General features: G+C 28.8%; 1 protein-coding gene across 1 annotated transcript in view; it reads right to left on the bottom strand.

Annotated features, from left to right (window-relative positions):
* Ctns (Cystinosin) overlaps positions 1–16112 on the bottom strand; it is a gene marked incomplete at its 5' end in the record, with an annotated part of 25608 nt that extends 9496 nt beyond the window's left edge. Inside the window, 8 exons of the mRNA XM_014425140.3 lie at positions 3238–3340; positions 4393–4510; positions 10273–10446; positions 10820–10939; positions 11258–11357; positions 11547–11687; positions 11873–12043; positions 15979–16112. Of these exons, the coding sequence (XP_014280626.3) occupies positions 3238–3340; positions 4393–4510; positions 10273–10446; positions 10820–10939; positions 11258–11357; positions 11547–11687; positions 11873–12043; positions 15979–16112 (1061 nt within the window). The remainder of the gene's footprint in view (positions 1–3237; positions 3341–4392; positions 4511–10272; positions 10447–10819; positions 10940–11257; positions 11358–11546; positions 11688–11872; positions 12044–15978) is intronic.
* Positions 16113–17321: the final 1209 nt, after the last annotated feature.

The raw sequence follows: 17321 nt of genomic DNA, 5'->3' as shown, positions 1-17321 counted from the left end.
CCATAACTGGATATATATTTACATTATACAAAAACATTTTCCTTTTTAAATCAATAATTGTATATACATTACATATATATTATTTTAACTATTTTTTTTTCACTAATTTATTTTCATTATTTGAAATAATTGAATAATTATAACATTGTATAGTATTTTGCATGAGACTAAGCCACCACATTATCAATTGTTAGAAGCAAATCTAACTGTTATAATAAACATGTAAGACCCACTAGGCCGATTTATTGATAAAGAAATATATCCTTAAAAAAACATATTTTATTATATTAATGTATTATTATACATATTTTAACAGTATGTTGTAAAAGACATAGTATGTCACTATGTCTTTTACAGTAAGTAATAAAAAACATAGTATGTAACTATGTTTGTTATAATAAGTGATAAAAGATTTACTAACATTCTGAATTAGGGAATATGAAGTTGTAGAAAACTTTAAAATGTATTTTATGACAAAAACATCTATGCTTTTGCAAAATTAAAGTCACAAATCTATCATGACCAACCTTCCGTCAAATGGAAACTTTGACTATGTCTGTGTAAAACAACTACTATTACCAAGCTAAGGCTTAATACAGTTTTTATTTAATTTATTATAACATTTGAAAAAATAGTTTCCCAATGACATCATGCAGACTACCACTTGGAAAAAATTCGATTACAGTGATTGCAAGTGAACTTGCACCTGATACAAAAATTCAAAATTTCTCTATGATTGAACTATAACTATAACTAGTGATACTTCAACTTTGCATTACAGTAAAACCATGAAAGTTTAATAATTATCATTTTAAAAATAATTTTTTTGTGATAATAAAAACCAGATTTATAAAAGTAATGAAAAAATTGAGTTCTCTAAAGCTCTATTATTCTAATATAATATGTTTGAGTTACGACATTATTATATTTAATGAATTAGCTTAGGTTAGTCATTCACAACATATTTCAAGGAATTTAAAAGTTTAAATAATTAATTTGAGGTAGGAAAATGCATTTTTAATTCCTTTCACAGTTAAAAATTAATTTGGACAAAAAAGAAATACAGTAGAACCAAGCAAACCAGCAGTAAAAATAAATAAAGTGCTAATAAAAGCATCAAGTTAAATAAAATAACTGATTTTGTGACTAATATTAAAAACTTGAAAATCATTTTAATACATAAACTGAAAAATGTATCAAAATAAATTATTTTAAATTGGCCTGATAAATTAAACTTTACCAGTAATTAATATATACATCACCGATATATTAAGTTTTTTATTGCATTTTTACCTACAACATGAGTTAAATAAATATTCCAATTTTTTTCATTCTTATCTCCTGCATATACAGTCATATCATGTGTTGCCTGGGATAAATGTGGTTCCACTGTAAATTAATTACTAAGAGAATACTTTCAAATAAACATGACTAAGTTAGAAGCCTCATATTCATCAGACAACAATTATTTTAGAAATATATACAGCATATTGGCTTTCCCATATTTATTCATATAATGGAATAATTTACAGAAAATAATTTGAAACAAGGAATAACATCCAATATTTGTGAAGAAAACTGAATTGTTTAAATGTTAAATAAGATATTTGTGAATCCATTTTTAGATTTTTTTTTTTATAATTCATTGCTTACCTGATTATTTTTTTTTTTTTTTTAAAGAAAGTTTCCTTCATTAATGTATCTTTCATACAGTGGCTAGGAAAAGAATTCTAACTAATGTTAGAATTATACTACTAGATTTTTTTCTGTTACGAAGAAAATTTCTTACTTTTTGTAGTACCAATATTATTACAGTACCAACACAACAATATCAAGACACTGAGACAATAAGCAGCAGTTTTTATGCAAGGCAATAAATTTAATTTTGTAATACTATGATAATTTAATAAAACACAAAGCAAAAGAAGAAATAGATATCCCACCAAGTGCATGTTAGAAGAAGAAGAAATTTGATAGTGGCAAAAATTCATGCTTTATTTTTCCCATTCAACTATAACTATCATTTCATATAGCATGCATATGTTGATATAAGTAAGTTCATATAATTTATTCTATCGAAATAATATTTCCTCATATTTTTAATTATGATAATGATGTAGTTTAGTTTGTATTTAATAATAACTAAAAATAAAGTAACACAAACAATTAAACTATATAAATAAAAAATTGATTTGGAAGATCAAGATAAAAAGGAGGTGCTTTAAAAAAAAAATACAGGTCCATAATAAATAGTATTTGAGAAATAAGAGAAAGAAAAATATTGAAATGTTACGTTTAAGAATAATTTAATATCATTCTTTTCTTTAAAAAAAAATTGTCAACCAAAATAAAAAACCTATTGGTGATTCAAAAATTTAATGGTATAACTTATTATATATAAGGAAGTTTACACTATTTCATTTAAATCAGTATTTACGCAGTGTGAAGTGAACATGTTTTTGTTTTGGGTCTGCATTGTTCTATTGATGCATGAATTGCTGATTTATAAGTTTATAAGGCAGGAAAGCCTCCGTATTCCTTTCACCAGTCTAGTTTTTAATTTAGGCAATAATACCTGATGGTACATAGCCATGTTTAAAATGTTTCTTGTAAAATCTAGCTATTTGATGGAAAATCTTAAAATCTAGCTTGAAACCCTTTGATGGATGTGTACTGCTCCAAATTAAAACTTTTTATTGGGTGAACTATAGTGACAATTATACCTCCAGTTAGAAGTGTAGAATTTATTTAATAAAGATACAGACAAAAGTATATATATCTTTTAAAAATGTAAATTAAGACATTTTTATTGACCTGTACCCTTTTTTATTTGCACCTCCACTATGTATTTTAGTTGAATTTTGAATAATAAAAATGCAGGAAGTTTGAATAGTCTTAACACTATAAGAATATTTATTTTTAAATTTTATCAATCCGATGGGAAATCAGGTTTAATTTAGTTGAAATAAAGTTTAATGGAGATACTCCAATTCAGTCTTACAAAGCCAACTTTGTAACTTATCAAGCTAAGTCAAATCAGTCAGTAAATTTATTGATGATTTACTAAGTTACTTTCAAAGAAAAATTAACTAATAAACTAAAAAATGAAATGGCATGGACTGAATCAGTAATAAAACAATAAATTATATCAAACAGCGATGTTTAAAGTTATAATAAAATAAAACTTCACTTACCACTGTCTTGAAAAATTTTAAATTATCTTTTAATATAACTCACCTGTAAAGGATGTAATGCTGAACAAGAAAGAGAATATCAAAGAGAACAGAGAAGAAACCGAGACCAAACTTTGTGGGATCACCAAATATAGATGCCCAATCATCTGCAAAACATTAATTGGTAAAACATTGGTTAAAAAAAAAAATCAGGCCTGAGTGGATATTTCACTCCCACCAACAAATCAGTTTCTTGTCTTCTTAGTTTCAGTCAACTATACCCCATGCATCATACTATAGCCAGTCTCTTTTAAGTCCCATATTACTCAATTTATTCATAAATGACTATAAAATATTCAAAAATGTTAATATAGCTCAGCTCTTTTTTTTTTTTTTTATGATACAATGTTATTCCTCATCTTACCGAATAAATGCAATAACTAATAGATTCAAAGAGCATAAAAAAAGACACCAAAAGCCCTTAAAAAATTTGGGTTACATTAGAAAAACAGAAGTCATTATTTTCACATAACGATGACCTTCCCACGAATATAGTTTTAAATGAAACTGTTATCACTTTTGCAAAATCTCTAAAATACTTAGGAGTCATGTTAGAGAGTAAACTGTTATTCAATCACCATATTAAATCAAAATTAGAAAACAAAAAGAAAATAATGCATAGAATGTTTCTGTACTTTAATAAAAAAAAAATCCAAATTATCCCCCAAAATAAATTAATACTCTATAAAGCAATAAATAACAAGACCCATTATAACATATATCTGTCTCATATGGGGCTTCACTAACTCAACTAACATACAAATAACTACAAGTATACCAAAACAAATAAATTAATGGGGATTTTTATTTTGTCATCCAAAATTATATTGAAAATAGTTCCTGCATTAATATTCATTGCATTATTAACAACAATAAATTTTCAAAACCTTATATTTGTCAATTTACAAACTCAAATCAAATCAACACAATAAGTAATATTTCATGCCCTTTAAAAATCATCTATGTTAACAATGGTTTAAATTAAATAACAGTAAAACAATCAATGCCATGTCAAAACCAAACTTACAAAATAAATAAATGCTATGTCCAAGTCCAGTTGTGAAAATTTAAACTAAATCGAACAGAATATTCCAATTTGAAAATTTTAACTTTTCATAGTAAGCTGATAAAATGTAGGAATAAAGATGCTCAAACATACCATAATTATCAGCATTGATTATCATCTGTAACATGCTGAGGATACCTCCGGTGAAATCTAAAACGACATTTCCAATACTCCAACCAATTGTACTTTTCCTCTTATAGTTCATGTAAGCCTAAAATAAAAAGTTTGTATTAATAAATTAATTCATTACATAATATAATTCAATAATTTTTCATAAAATACATGCATTCATGGATGTTTACAACAAAAAAAAATGATCTAAATGATAAATGAATAACTAATTCTACAAGAAGATAAGTAATATATACTGTAATGACTACCACGAGCATTTACATTTAATCACGAATTATAAATTAAATTTAAACTTTTTTTCCAAAACAACATGAAATCAATAGGAGAGCACATTGTTGTGAGTGTCCCAGGGAGCTTGATTTAAAACATTGTGAATTAGAATACCACCTGGGGCAGTCAATATTTATTTTGTGATCCCCAAGTAAGGAATTTTGAAATTCCCAGTCTCAGGCTGGATAGAACATCAATGGAAATCTTGAAAAAAAAATATAAATTTACAGAAAATATTACTCAAGGAGGGGGATTTAATATCAACAACCGATTAAACTATTGATGAAAAGTTAACTTCAAGATGGAATGATTTTTAAAAAAGAAAAGAAAAATATATACATCTATTGGGGGCCAGAATGACCGAGTCAGTTAAGATGCTTGCAGTAGACAACCTAAGTTGACCAACATGGTTAATACTTGAAGGGTAACCACTCCTGAAAGGAAGCCATGCTTCACCCCTCACCCTTTACCTAGATTTGTGTGGCCCATAGGTAATTGGAAGGGACACACTGACCACGTGTAGGAATGATGACATTACCTTTTGTACATTCATCGGAAATCACAATGGGGTCTTCCAGGAGATTGAATAGCCACCAGGAGGTTTGATTCATAAATGGGTACTGTAATGAGTTCACTCATTAAGTGAAATTGAAAATGGAGTAAGCAGATTTTCTCCATGTAAAATTAGAACTAATAATAAATATGACAAAATATTAATGATATGGATGTAATTAGCATAGAGAATGTGAAAAAGGTAATGTAATCCTGAAGATCAAGAAAGAATTCCATAAAAAGGAAGACAAATTGCGCATGTATCAATGTATAATATTAATTTTATCCATGTGCCCTTAAACCTCATTATCACATTTTAATAAGTAATGTAATGTTTTCCAACTAGTTTTAAGGAAAGTCGATAGATCACGCCACCATATATTTTGTAGGAAGGCGGAGGAAGTGTTTTAAGCTTTAATTAAAATAGACTTAGTTTTGTTCCAACACGAAGGTTGAATGTCATAAACCAGCCGGCGCGTCGCAGCATGGCCAACCTGTCAAACTAAGCAAAACAAAGAGATCGCGAAGGAAAAACTGAATATCAATGGACTTACAGAGTAGGTTAATGGCCACGAGATATAACTTTTTATGATAATAATACAATAAAAATAATTTCAAGACAGTAATAAAACAAAGATGGAAATATAATCAGTTGGAAAAACTTAAATAATATGTAATATAATATAATTTTAAATCGGTTAAACAATTGCTATATACGATTCATCTTTGGGGTCCCCAGGGACGCCTCTGTCACCCGATTTTATGAAGAGTTGAAATGGTTTTACCACTCCTTCCTTCGTAAATATTATCTTACTTTCTTCCTCTACCAAGTTATCCAATCCCGCCGTCCATCGTACATCTCTCATATCCCTTAATTTAAATTCTCAGTGCATTCCCGCAATACCCGCTCACGGCCTTCAGACTTAAATGTAACTGCCCATCGAACCGCAGCCTTTGGTAGATCTTTCCTCATCCCTTCCTCTTCCCTATAGAACTCTATTCCTTCTTATATTCGTAGTTCTAATACCCTTCCAATCTTCAATTACCTTCTGTCCACCCAATTCCGGAAGAATGACAATTGAAAGCTTCAAATAAGTTTTATGTATTTTCGGTATTTAATGTTTTCGTTTATACTTGTTTATAATATATATATATATATATATATATTAGCAGAAATTGTATCTTTTCATTTATTATTTTTAGTTTAATTGAATTTGATTTTTTATCGTTTTGCTTTCTTCTTTTATTTATTATCAGAAGTGTTAGTCATCTTATGTTTTATGATATGGCATATGGTTTTATTTTATTTGTTCTATTCTTATTTTAAATAATCTGTTAATTATTGTTGTTCATTTTTATCTTTTCAAATTCATTATTTTATTATATTCTATGACGTTTTATAATTTCATTTTGTATTTTACTCTAAGCCTAATTTTGACGCCTGTATATTATTCCAAGGGATCAATCCCAGAATAAATAAAGAATGTTATTATTATTATAAAAACCTCAGAAACAACCCGGCGAAATGGCTGTATAATTGAGTAATAATACCTTCAGTCTGGGGATGGCAAGGCAAGGGTAAAATTTGTAGAAACATTTTTTATGACTCATTCATTCTGTGTATCTTTCCTTCCTCCCACTTTTTTTTTATCTCTTTCTACTTAAATAGGCCATTTTCTACGTTAATTATTAACCCATCATATTCCTAATACTTAAGATTTTACGACGTTAAAAGTAAAAATGCCTGTTATTATACGAAGAGAAGATTGTTATTATCTCACATCAGGCATACATGCATATAAATATGAGCTAAAATGAAAATAATAGATCTAAATTCGCAACCATTGTACCAAAGGGGACGCACCTATTCTACTAATAAAGCAGTTGGTTGGTATTATTGAAGTTGACAATTGGAGGGACATGATGGATGCTAAATGACAGGAACTTCCACCCGGTCACGGTCCAAGGCCCTCCTACCGTTTAGATCTCCTTGGCAACGAGTGGAATGGATATTGAACTCAATCAAATTGCCAGGCCATTTCAATGTCAAGCTTATTATAATAATATCCCAAGGGAAGAAGGGGAGGAATTAATTTTGATTAGTCTTTCTCCCTATTTTACGCTAAATTGAGCAAGATTTTGTTATGAATCAATATAAATAACAAAATCTCTATCTGGTTTTACTTTCACTTACCTATGTAAAAATAATAGAGTCAGGGTAAGAATTAGGATCGTGGAAAATTTCGAATCCCATTTTCGACGGAAATACACGTTTTTGAATCTCTTGACTACAAATTAGTTTTTCAAATATCACTAAATGATCTTTGAGTCTCTGGCGTGGTAGGCCTACCTCAAAAACGAAAGTTAGTACAAGACTGAAATTACATATTTAAGACGGTTTAATGGCTGGGGTAAGATAGCAACTTTTTCGATAAACTCGACTTTCCGGATGTGCTACTTTATAGAATCAATTTTCCACATTTTTTTTTTTTAATTTTATCTATAAAAGCTTAAACAATTTTGAATAAACTTGGCAAGCGTACAATTGAATTGTCTTAAATATAAGACAGGTATTATCTTCATAGAACCCCACTGGTTCGAAATAAACTTTTTTTTTTACCAACTAACCAGGAATCGGAATAAAAGTTGTTGACCTTTTCGTTTTAGTAACAGTCACATACATGGAGGACATCGTCTCGACTGTGTGGTTACTATACAAAATCGAGTGAATCGATTAATTTCAACAACGGCTATAATTTCTGTTGCATTGTTTCCAAAAATTTTATAGAAACTAGTAAGGAAAAATACGGATAAAACAAAATGTGTGGCCAGCAGTAGAAATTGCAATAATTTCTATGGTATAGGTATAAGGAATACATATGAACAGGTAGAGAATTTTGGCTCTATGGTAACTAGAAAAAACGGAATTGATGAAGAAATAAGGCCGAGGAATGCTTATTACTTTCGACTACGATTCAAACCGGCGCCACTGCAATTCTTAGGTTGCAAAAAATTACGCTTCAACTCTCTGAGCTACAGACAGCACTGAGTTTTCATATGGCAGGAGTGCCACGAAATAAAAGTCAACTTGCCTAGACCTGAATCGAACCAGCGTTGCTACAATTTCAAGGTCTCTATATCATACGAGGTGATATTCAGGATGATTTGTTTTCTGAGCAGAACATTACTATAAGGTAAAGGTGAATTTGGTCATGTCCAAATGATTTTTGGTGCGGTGTTTAAGCATTAATAAAGCAATTAGATCATTTCTGGTTGTTTTTCACACAAAAATGATAGGAAAATAACATCTTAATGGCGGAAATTAGCTCTGAAGTCTTGTTTTTTTAATTTAATTTAATTTTTTTAGAACATATTTTCCACTAAATTAATTTTTGAACGAAGTTCTATATTGAAAGAATATTTGTTTTTCTCCATTCCTTATCTATATTATATTTAAAATCTAAAAGTAAGTAATACTTATTTTGATTGTTAAGAAAATTCTATGTGTTACTTTCAATATATTGACAGAAAAATATTTTTATATATAATTTTTTTTTTGTTTAATCATGCAACACCAAAGACATTTAAAAGACAAATAGCAATATTTATTTTTATGCACATCCACTGCAACTATGCAAGTATTTCATTTAAATTTGAAGATAGAGCATGATCTTGAGATAAAACAATTACCAATAACTTGCCAGGAAAAGATAAAGATGATTAATTTTACTGAAAAGCAGATAAAGAAAAAATACTAAAGATTCTTGTTATGATGGTTGGTGAATTGGTAATCAAAATAATCAATATTAAAGAATTGAACTGGTTAATTGAGATGTTCTTTGTTAATGTGGAAGCTAGGAAGGGATGGATTAATCTTTTAATACCGTTATGGTCCCAAGTATATGTATTTATCTCATTTCTGTTTCTAACTATTTAATAAAAAAAACAATTTAATGGATTTGACATGGGTATCACCACTTCATTTTCACCAACTTTTTGTGTTCTGCATTCAGAGTAAACCTAAATGTAAATCACCAAGTTATTGAAACATCAGAAATGCCTTCAAAAACATGATTATAACAAGTAAGATTTTGCAACAGACCAACTTTTATTTATTTTATGACTGAGAAATAGTTCAAATGAATATATTAAGGTGCACTGGAGTAGCCGAAGATGAAAGCTTATTTTTTATATACTCTGAAAGTTGTTTCACCAGTAGGTGACAATAGGTGCTCGAGGGTTAAGTCATAAAAGAACTAACCAGAAAGGTTCTGAAATATTACAATACAAAGTGTTTTTGAATCTTCCACCATTTCAAAAATCTTTTTTCGAAGTGTCATTTTCGAAAGACTTAAGATTTAAAAACACTTCATAAAATAATCAAATATAGAATTTTTTAAAAAAATTTATGATACTTTTTAGGAGGGTTTCAAAATTTTTACTGCTTAGGCACCCTCACATATCTTTTTTGCCCCTGAAAAAAAGAGTCAGAAGGAAGAATATTGAAAGGGGTTAAATTTTACACAAAATTATCATTTAAAAACAGAATGATTTGACAGAAATATAAAATCATGATAAGAACCAAAAAAATAGACCAAGAGATCAAAATGTTTTTAATTCAATCAAATGCTTGAGAGAAACTCGAAGCCTTAATAAATATCAATTCTTTGTGATTCATTAAATCTGTAACGTATATGTATGGTTGCAACTACAGTGTGTTTAATAGAAGATTATTATTAATCACTATTAGTTGCAGTTGCACGATAAGATCATATCAGAATAATCTGATATATTAATTAGTACAGGGAAGAAATAATTCTCATCAGTCAATATTTACACTTGTTAGAAATTTGGAAAAGTGAAAATTGCTTAAAAACATTCTAAATGAATTCAATAATGATAGTTTGTTTCTTCGTTCGGAATTCTTCTTCTTTTTTTTTTTTTTATTTGGGAATTAATGAAGGGTATTTAGATGGACGATAAATATTGGATAAATAAATAATAAAATATTTCATTTACCTGAGGTATATATTTAATGAGTGTTGTGACAAGTTTGAGATAAGAGCAAGTATTAATAAAACTAAGCCAACTAAAAAACGATGTGAATAAACTTAAAATCAAAGCCACAGCCACAACCAACAAGTATATTCCAATTATACCATGAGCGGTCCAAGATACGGTTTGTCCACCTCTCTAAAAAAAAAATCACAATTATTTTTAAACTAAATTAATAATTGTATATTTTGAATTTAAGTTTCATTTAAACATTATAAATTTATTTTTTATACAAACAAATTGGGTCACATTTACCTACATTTTCTCATTCATATTCTTAAAAAGCTGTAAAACTTGCAAAAGGTCTTGATAGGATTAATGAAATTACTGATTTTTATGCTTAATGAAAAAACAATGATCAAGTAACAAATAAAAAATGTAAATATTAAAACTTCTGTTTATACTTTACTAATTATCTATATAATTAAAGTACTGTAATCAATATCAATAAAATAAAATTGTATCAATATAATTATTCCAGCATTCTTAGTAAATAATGTAATAACCATACCTCGTAGATCAAACACTGTATTATTGTAATGAGGGTGATTCCAACGGCGTGGAGAGAGAAAAAGATATCATTCAACTGAACAGGATTCAATCCTTTTGGGTGCAATGAGAAATATTCTTGCTAAAAAAACATGTTAAAATATTATATACTGAAAATAAAAAATTTATTTCAATTTTTCAACTAACAGTTTAGAATGATTCAAAATCAATAAATTTAGACTATAATTTATTGATTTTCTACAACATAATTAACTTAATAGATTATTCACTGACCTTAATATGCATACAATACTATTGTCAAAAATAATTTATAACTTTCATTCAGACATTAACTTCGTATAGTGTATTAATTATTGATTAAATGATCTCATGTGTTTATCTGTGTATGAGTCAAATCAATTTAAATAAATGAATTACAAATTTAACAAAATGAACTTACTTGAATAGCAGGTATCCAATAAAGGCCACAATTAAAAATGGAATACAACGTAAAACCAATTAAATTAAGAGAGAGGAAATCAAAATTCAATCCAACAACACTGTAACAAACAAAAACAGAATTAAACATGAAAAATACAATTTCAATAAATTAAGTTGGATTTGTGGTAATTACTATTAATTTCATTCCAAAGTAAAAAATTATAAAATTAGTAGGCATCCTATCTATTATATACATTAATCACAACATTGTGAACATAATTGATAATCAATCTGATGTAATAATTTACCTTTTCCTTCTCCAATTTTCATAAACTTGAGGGTAAAATGAAACAGACCAAGCAACGAAATAGAGCCAGCCGACTACGACACTGGTGATTTCAAGATCTGTTGACCTCATCACAGTAATTCTGACAAATGCTTTACTCACACTGAAAATAAAAAATATATTTCATATATAACCAATAACAGTTCCCGATTGATGCATTAATACCTAATACTATTAATAAAAGTACTTAAGTAAAAATTAAAGAATTACTATGAGACACCAAAATTACTCATAGAGTAAAAATAAAATAAAAAATATTTTTTAAAAATACTACGATCATTTACTTACTCAGTAATATTTTTAGTTAGGTTGAAAGATATCACAACGTGTCCAGGATGTTCTCCAGTAAGGAGAACTTTCCATGGAGGGCCACTCTTACCATCTCCTTCGATGCTAACATTTACTAAACCAACGTGGTTGCTTGAATATTCTAAGCTCACATCGTTTGCCAATATAGTACTGAAAAAATAATAAGAAAACGATCAATTAATTAGTAACTAATAATACACTTTTAAATTAAATTCAATTTCTAAAGTAATGTGATTAATTATTCTTTGCACTAAATGATTGGACAATTATTTTACTTGTTAGTATTAAATATTTATATTTAATATGATATGTAATTAAATGACCTGTAAAATAAATGTAATGAAAATAATAATTATTATGGTTCAGAACTGAGAATTCAAAGGAATCATAATTATTTATAAGGAGTATTATTGACTGCTTGGTTTATTTCAATCTAGTATTAGATATCAAGTATACAATATTACATTAGTTATGTTTATTTATGCTGAGAAGTATTGGATAATAGAAATAAAATTTTATTTTTAAAAGTTAACAAAAACATTATTTTTCCATCATAAAAGTGCATAAGAAGAAAATGGATCAGTAAGAGATTAATTTATTGATAGCTAATGTTTTGAAGCATATTGCGGGTCTTCATCAGGGCTGTTGTGATTGGTAGAGGTGTACAGAAGGAATGACTCCACTTAAAGACCTGCACTGGGGCTCGAAACATTGGCTATGATATATATATGAAATATATGAAACTATTTCTCAATGGTCTTTCTTGACCACAACTTGAACAATTTCTTTCTAATTCATATACGGTCAATCATCTTCATTTGATTTAATTTCATTATACATGCATTTTCCAAAATGGGTGATAAATATTGATTTCTTCATTCTAGATTTTAATGTGAAAAATTGTGGCAGAAAACCTGGGATTGATATTAGTTGAAAAGTAAATGTGTTGCATTTAATTATATACATATCAATTATGCACCCACTGGATGAAGATCATTTTTAATTTCTTCACCACTTTTCTAATTAACTAACAATAGGATTGTGAAATACATCTGTCCTGAGTGAAGGAATTCTTGGATTCGTTTCTGATAAAAGCATGAAAGTTTCAAACATAAATTATTGGATGAGATTTCAGAACGACACCAGATTAAGGCAAGTTTAGTCTTTTGAGAAAAATTGAATTTTTTAAAAATCATATATACATATCGTAGGTTGTAGTTAACAACCTATGTCCTAAATTCCAAAATCAGCAAATTAAGTCTTAGAAAACCGCAACTGAATGTTTTCAGTTACTTTAAGCTTTTACTTTAGCATGTAAAAGTTTAATAACAGATAAAATTTAGTAAAATTAGAAATGGATATTAGTTGTAGTTCCAAGCCACAAATATACAAATGAAGCTAAACTGCTACCATCTGCTGGTCACCGATCTAAATGCCACTAAAACCGTTATGGGCCAGCCTGGGGAGACCTAACTGCCGAGACGTGAACCACTTAACTCTTCAGCCAATCCATTGTTACGTATTAATTTGAAATGATAGTGTAAACATTTGTATCGCCATTTATTATATTGTTGTATTTATAAATGTATTACTAGAATGAATAAAGATCTCAATAGAATCTTCTGATTCACTAAAAGCTAAGGTCTTATACGTAGCATCTCAAAGCCAGAGGTACCACAAGGATAATCTTGACAAGCCGACACACGGATTCGCCTCCTTAGAAGGTACATAGTGAGTAATATTATTCATAAGTGGATCAGAATATTTAAACTATATTTTTGTAAATTGTATTATTATTCCATTCTGCCTGTATCTGTATACCTCCTTCTTCCCTCCGGTATTACACTCAGTATACAACGAATATGAGAAGTTTTTTGTCAGTGAGCAAACGTCCTCAGTTCGATAGAATAAACATAAAATTAAATATGTTCAGAAGAGATTGACAATGTAAATGGAAAACAAAAAACTTGCAATGTCCAATATCAATTTGTCACACAGTGACAGGTAGATAAACGGTAAAGGTCAGAATGGAAGGGGCACTTAAGTGATAATCTATCAACTTTAAGGATTAGTAAACATTTAAATCTAGTGCCATTTCTGTCAGCTTAAATATTTTATCAACATCGACCGAGGGTTATAAACCACTTCAATAATTCGTTTTTTAGGATTTTTTTCCCCTTTTTAATAAAAATTGATATCACATCAAATATACATATAAATATATATTTAGTGTTAAAAGAATGGTCTTGATGCATAAATGCTGAAACAATAACGAAAACTCTGGCTTCCGGCACATAATTGCTGTGTTTCGAGTGTCGTGTGTAAACGGAGTTATCTAACGATCAGTCTAAACAAACATACCATTCACTCACTCGTCCACTATCTCATACCACATCCAATCTCTGTGACGTAAAATTTTTTTCACTTTATTTTACTAAACTGCCTAGTCTAATCTTCAGAATCTTGTCATAATTAACAATTTATTAATAATATAAATTCCGTACCCTATAAAATCTTTAAAGCCCCGCTCGTTATTTCCAAAGTTATTAATATTTATGAAACATATCAACGAGATACGAATTTTAAATAACTAAATCTTATAACGAATTGATTTGATCACCAAGTGTTTTTAGCCCACTGATTCAGCAGTGCTTTTAAATGTTCGAGAGAACGTATACAATTGAAAACAAAATAAAATATATAAACTCTAATTATCTGTAGTACAAGATATATGCATCAATAAAATCAATACTAAAAAAAATATCAAAATAGTAATAAATATATTATAATTAGGTTATTAATATGGTCTAGGCGGATCAATTTTAATTTCCTGACGGCCCCACGAAATGAAAATTCCACCTTCTCACTCGGGTTAGAACAGTTGGTAACCTGTGTGATAACTACTCCGTGGACCAGGGAAGGCAGGTAAATATAAAAAAGATTTTTTTATTTTGTATTCGTGGTATTTCATAGATTGTACCACAGACTGGATTTATTTTGCATCAACTATAATAGCTTAAGGAAAGTCTGTAGGGCCACCTTAGTACAGAAAGTAACCGCAGTCTACGGTACTATTTCTTGAATACGTCCAATTCTAAATAAGATCAAAACTTTTTTTAGAAGCAGCAATATATAATTAAATAAGAATCAAAACGACTAAGAAAAAAAAAATTAATTGCATTAAGCTCACCCACTTTTTTTAAATGAAATTATATATGAATAACAAAAAATTATCACACTTTTATTATATATCGATATATATTTCAGATATTTATGACGTTCATATTGTAAAAATTAAAAGAAAAAATAACTTCCAGTAAATAAAAACTTTTTCCATGTACATCACATCCTTTCTAGCAGTGACATGAGCACGAATTACAATTGGTGTTTTAAATAAAGATAATCAAATTTTATCCTACAACCTAAGTTAACATAATTAATGTTGTTATTATTGAACTAAACCAACGACCTGAATATTCAAATACTATAAAATAGTTCATTACTTAATATTATCTCATAAGACAAAGATTTTTTTTAGTGAATTTCGTATTCTGGTTTTATTAGTAGTTTTGTAAAACAACAAAATGTATGTGTATATACATATATATTGCCTCAAACCATTAAAAAAGTATAATTACTTTAAGACACCTTAAGAAAAAATAAATAACATGTACTTTATTAAAATAAATTGAAAGATATTTTTTTTTTTTCAAATATTTTAACAAGGATTCAACTGAGAACAACTTAAACGCTCAACAAGCAGTCTTAACAAATATAAGAGATTGTGAAAAAAAAAAAAAAAAAAAAAAAGAAATGATTCAATATTGATGAAATTTTTTTCTTAACCTAACAAATGTTTTTGGTAATAAATTTGAGCAGTGGAGAAATTTTTGGTTTTAAATTAAACCATAAAATTCTCAATGAATGCTTCAGAATAATGTCCGAGTTAAATGTTCTGTATTTTGAATTATATATGCACATTTAAAATAGTAAAACTGGCAACGAATTTCTGATCACAGCCTTATTCACGAGGCCATGACCTCACCTGTGGATTTCTTGACTTAATGATTTCCTACACTACGTACCTCCTTAGGCGCACTCTTCCGATTAAAGATCCTATGAACGCCTCAACAAGACTATGAACATCAACTGTATATTTCTTAGAAAATAAAACAAAAATTCCACTATCTTTAAATTGCTGGCAATCAAACCTGTCCACCTAAAGCCGAGGCACATTCGCAACTAACTATTTATCCTATCATAATGTGCAATAAGATCGAAATGATAATCAATGTCTGCTGTAATGTGAGGCGGAATTGGGACTGAAGGATAATTGGATAAGGATAGATAAAGGATCACATGAAGACATTTATACAGCGAATGACTGACCCGTGGATTATGGAAAAGATTGTGAACAATTATATTGCCATTGTTAAAATAACTTATGCGACGGATTGTGCAGTCAAATTGGAACCAAAAAATAAGTCTCATGACAGGCCAATGTGTAGTGATGAATTTAAAATTCGTAATAACAATCCATAAAATCCTTATTTGAGCTGTTGTCAATTTTAAATTTTTATCTTCTTAAACTAAATTGCAATGGCATTGGACGAAATTACTTAAAAATAGATAGTCATATGCTTTAACTGCATTCATTGTTAACAAAATGCTTAGTAAGTGATGGTTGGTTCTTTGTAGACGATTCAACTATCAAAAATTGAATCAGAGTGGGAAAACACGTGAAGATCCGGCAATTACGAACAATTATTACCCGAATAGAATGCGCCATTTATGTCAAGATTATTCAACCAGCTTAAACGAATCTAGATAAAGAATTGTGTGGAGTTGAATAATTGAATGGGATAGGGAATAAACCTGATGACTTTAATTTCACAAGAAAAAAAGTCTGAAATTGTCTTTGAGGGGGCGCAAAAAATAAAAAACACGTACATCTAAGACTAAAAAGACGTGAATCCTAAAACTCAATTAGCTACGAGATTCGATATATCGTGTGATAAGTAACGAACAACGATTAATTTCTCCGCGGAGCACTTGTGAACCAGAAAATTGTTCGGTGCTGATCTTCCCTTAGTAGGGGTATTCAAGATCTTTAGTTTAACATGCTAAAGCGTGTTAAATGGAAAAACTTATGTTTCTTCCTTCTTTTACCAATTTAAAACGATATAACATGTAACATGGCTGAGAGTCTGTCACTAAGTCTGTTGAATAGACAATGTCACGAGACAGACCAGCTGAGCTTGTCACCGTTTTATTTGTTGTCGTGTTAGGTTACTTAGTCGTAGTTTGTGTTTTTTTTTCTTTTGTCTTGTGTTTTGGACTTTTTAAAAAATAATATCAGTAGCCAAACTTTTACACTTCTACTTTTCACTAATTTTAGGCACATAATAAATTACTGTAATCAAAGCTT

The sequence above is a fragment of the Halyomorpha halys genome, unplaced genomic scaffold, assembly GCF_000696795.3.
Source record: "Halyomorpha halys isolate HHAL.00 unplaced genomic scaffold, Hhal_1.1 Scaffold497.1, whole genome shotgun sequence".
NCBI lineage: Eukaryota > Metazoa > Arthropoda > Insecta > Hemiptera > Pentatomidae > Halyomorpha > Halyomorpha halys.
The sequence above is the reverse complement of the archived record's forward strand: the minus strand, read 5'-3'. Positions and strand labels throughout refer to the sequence as shown.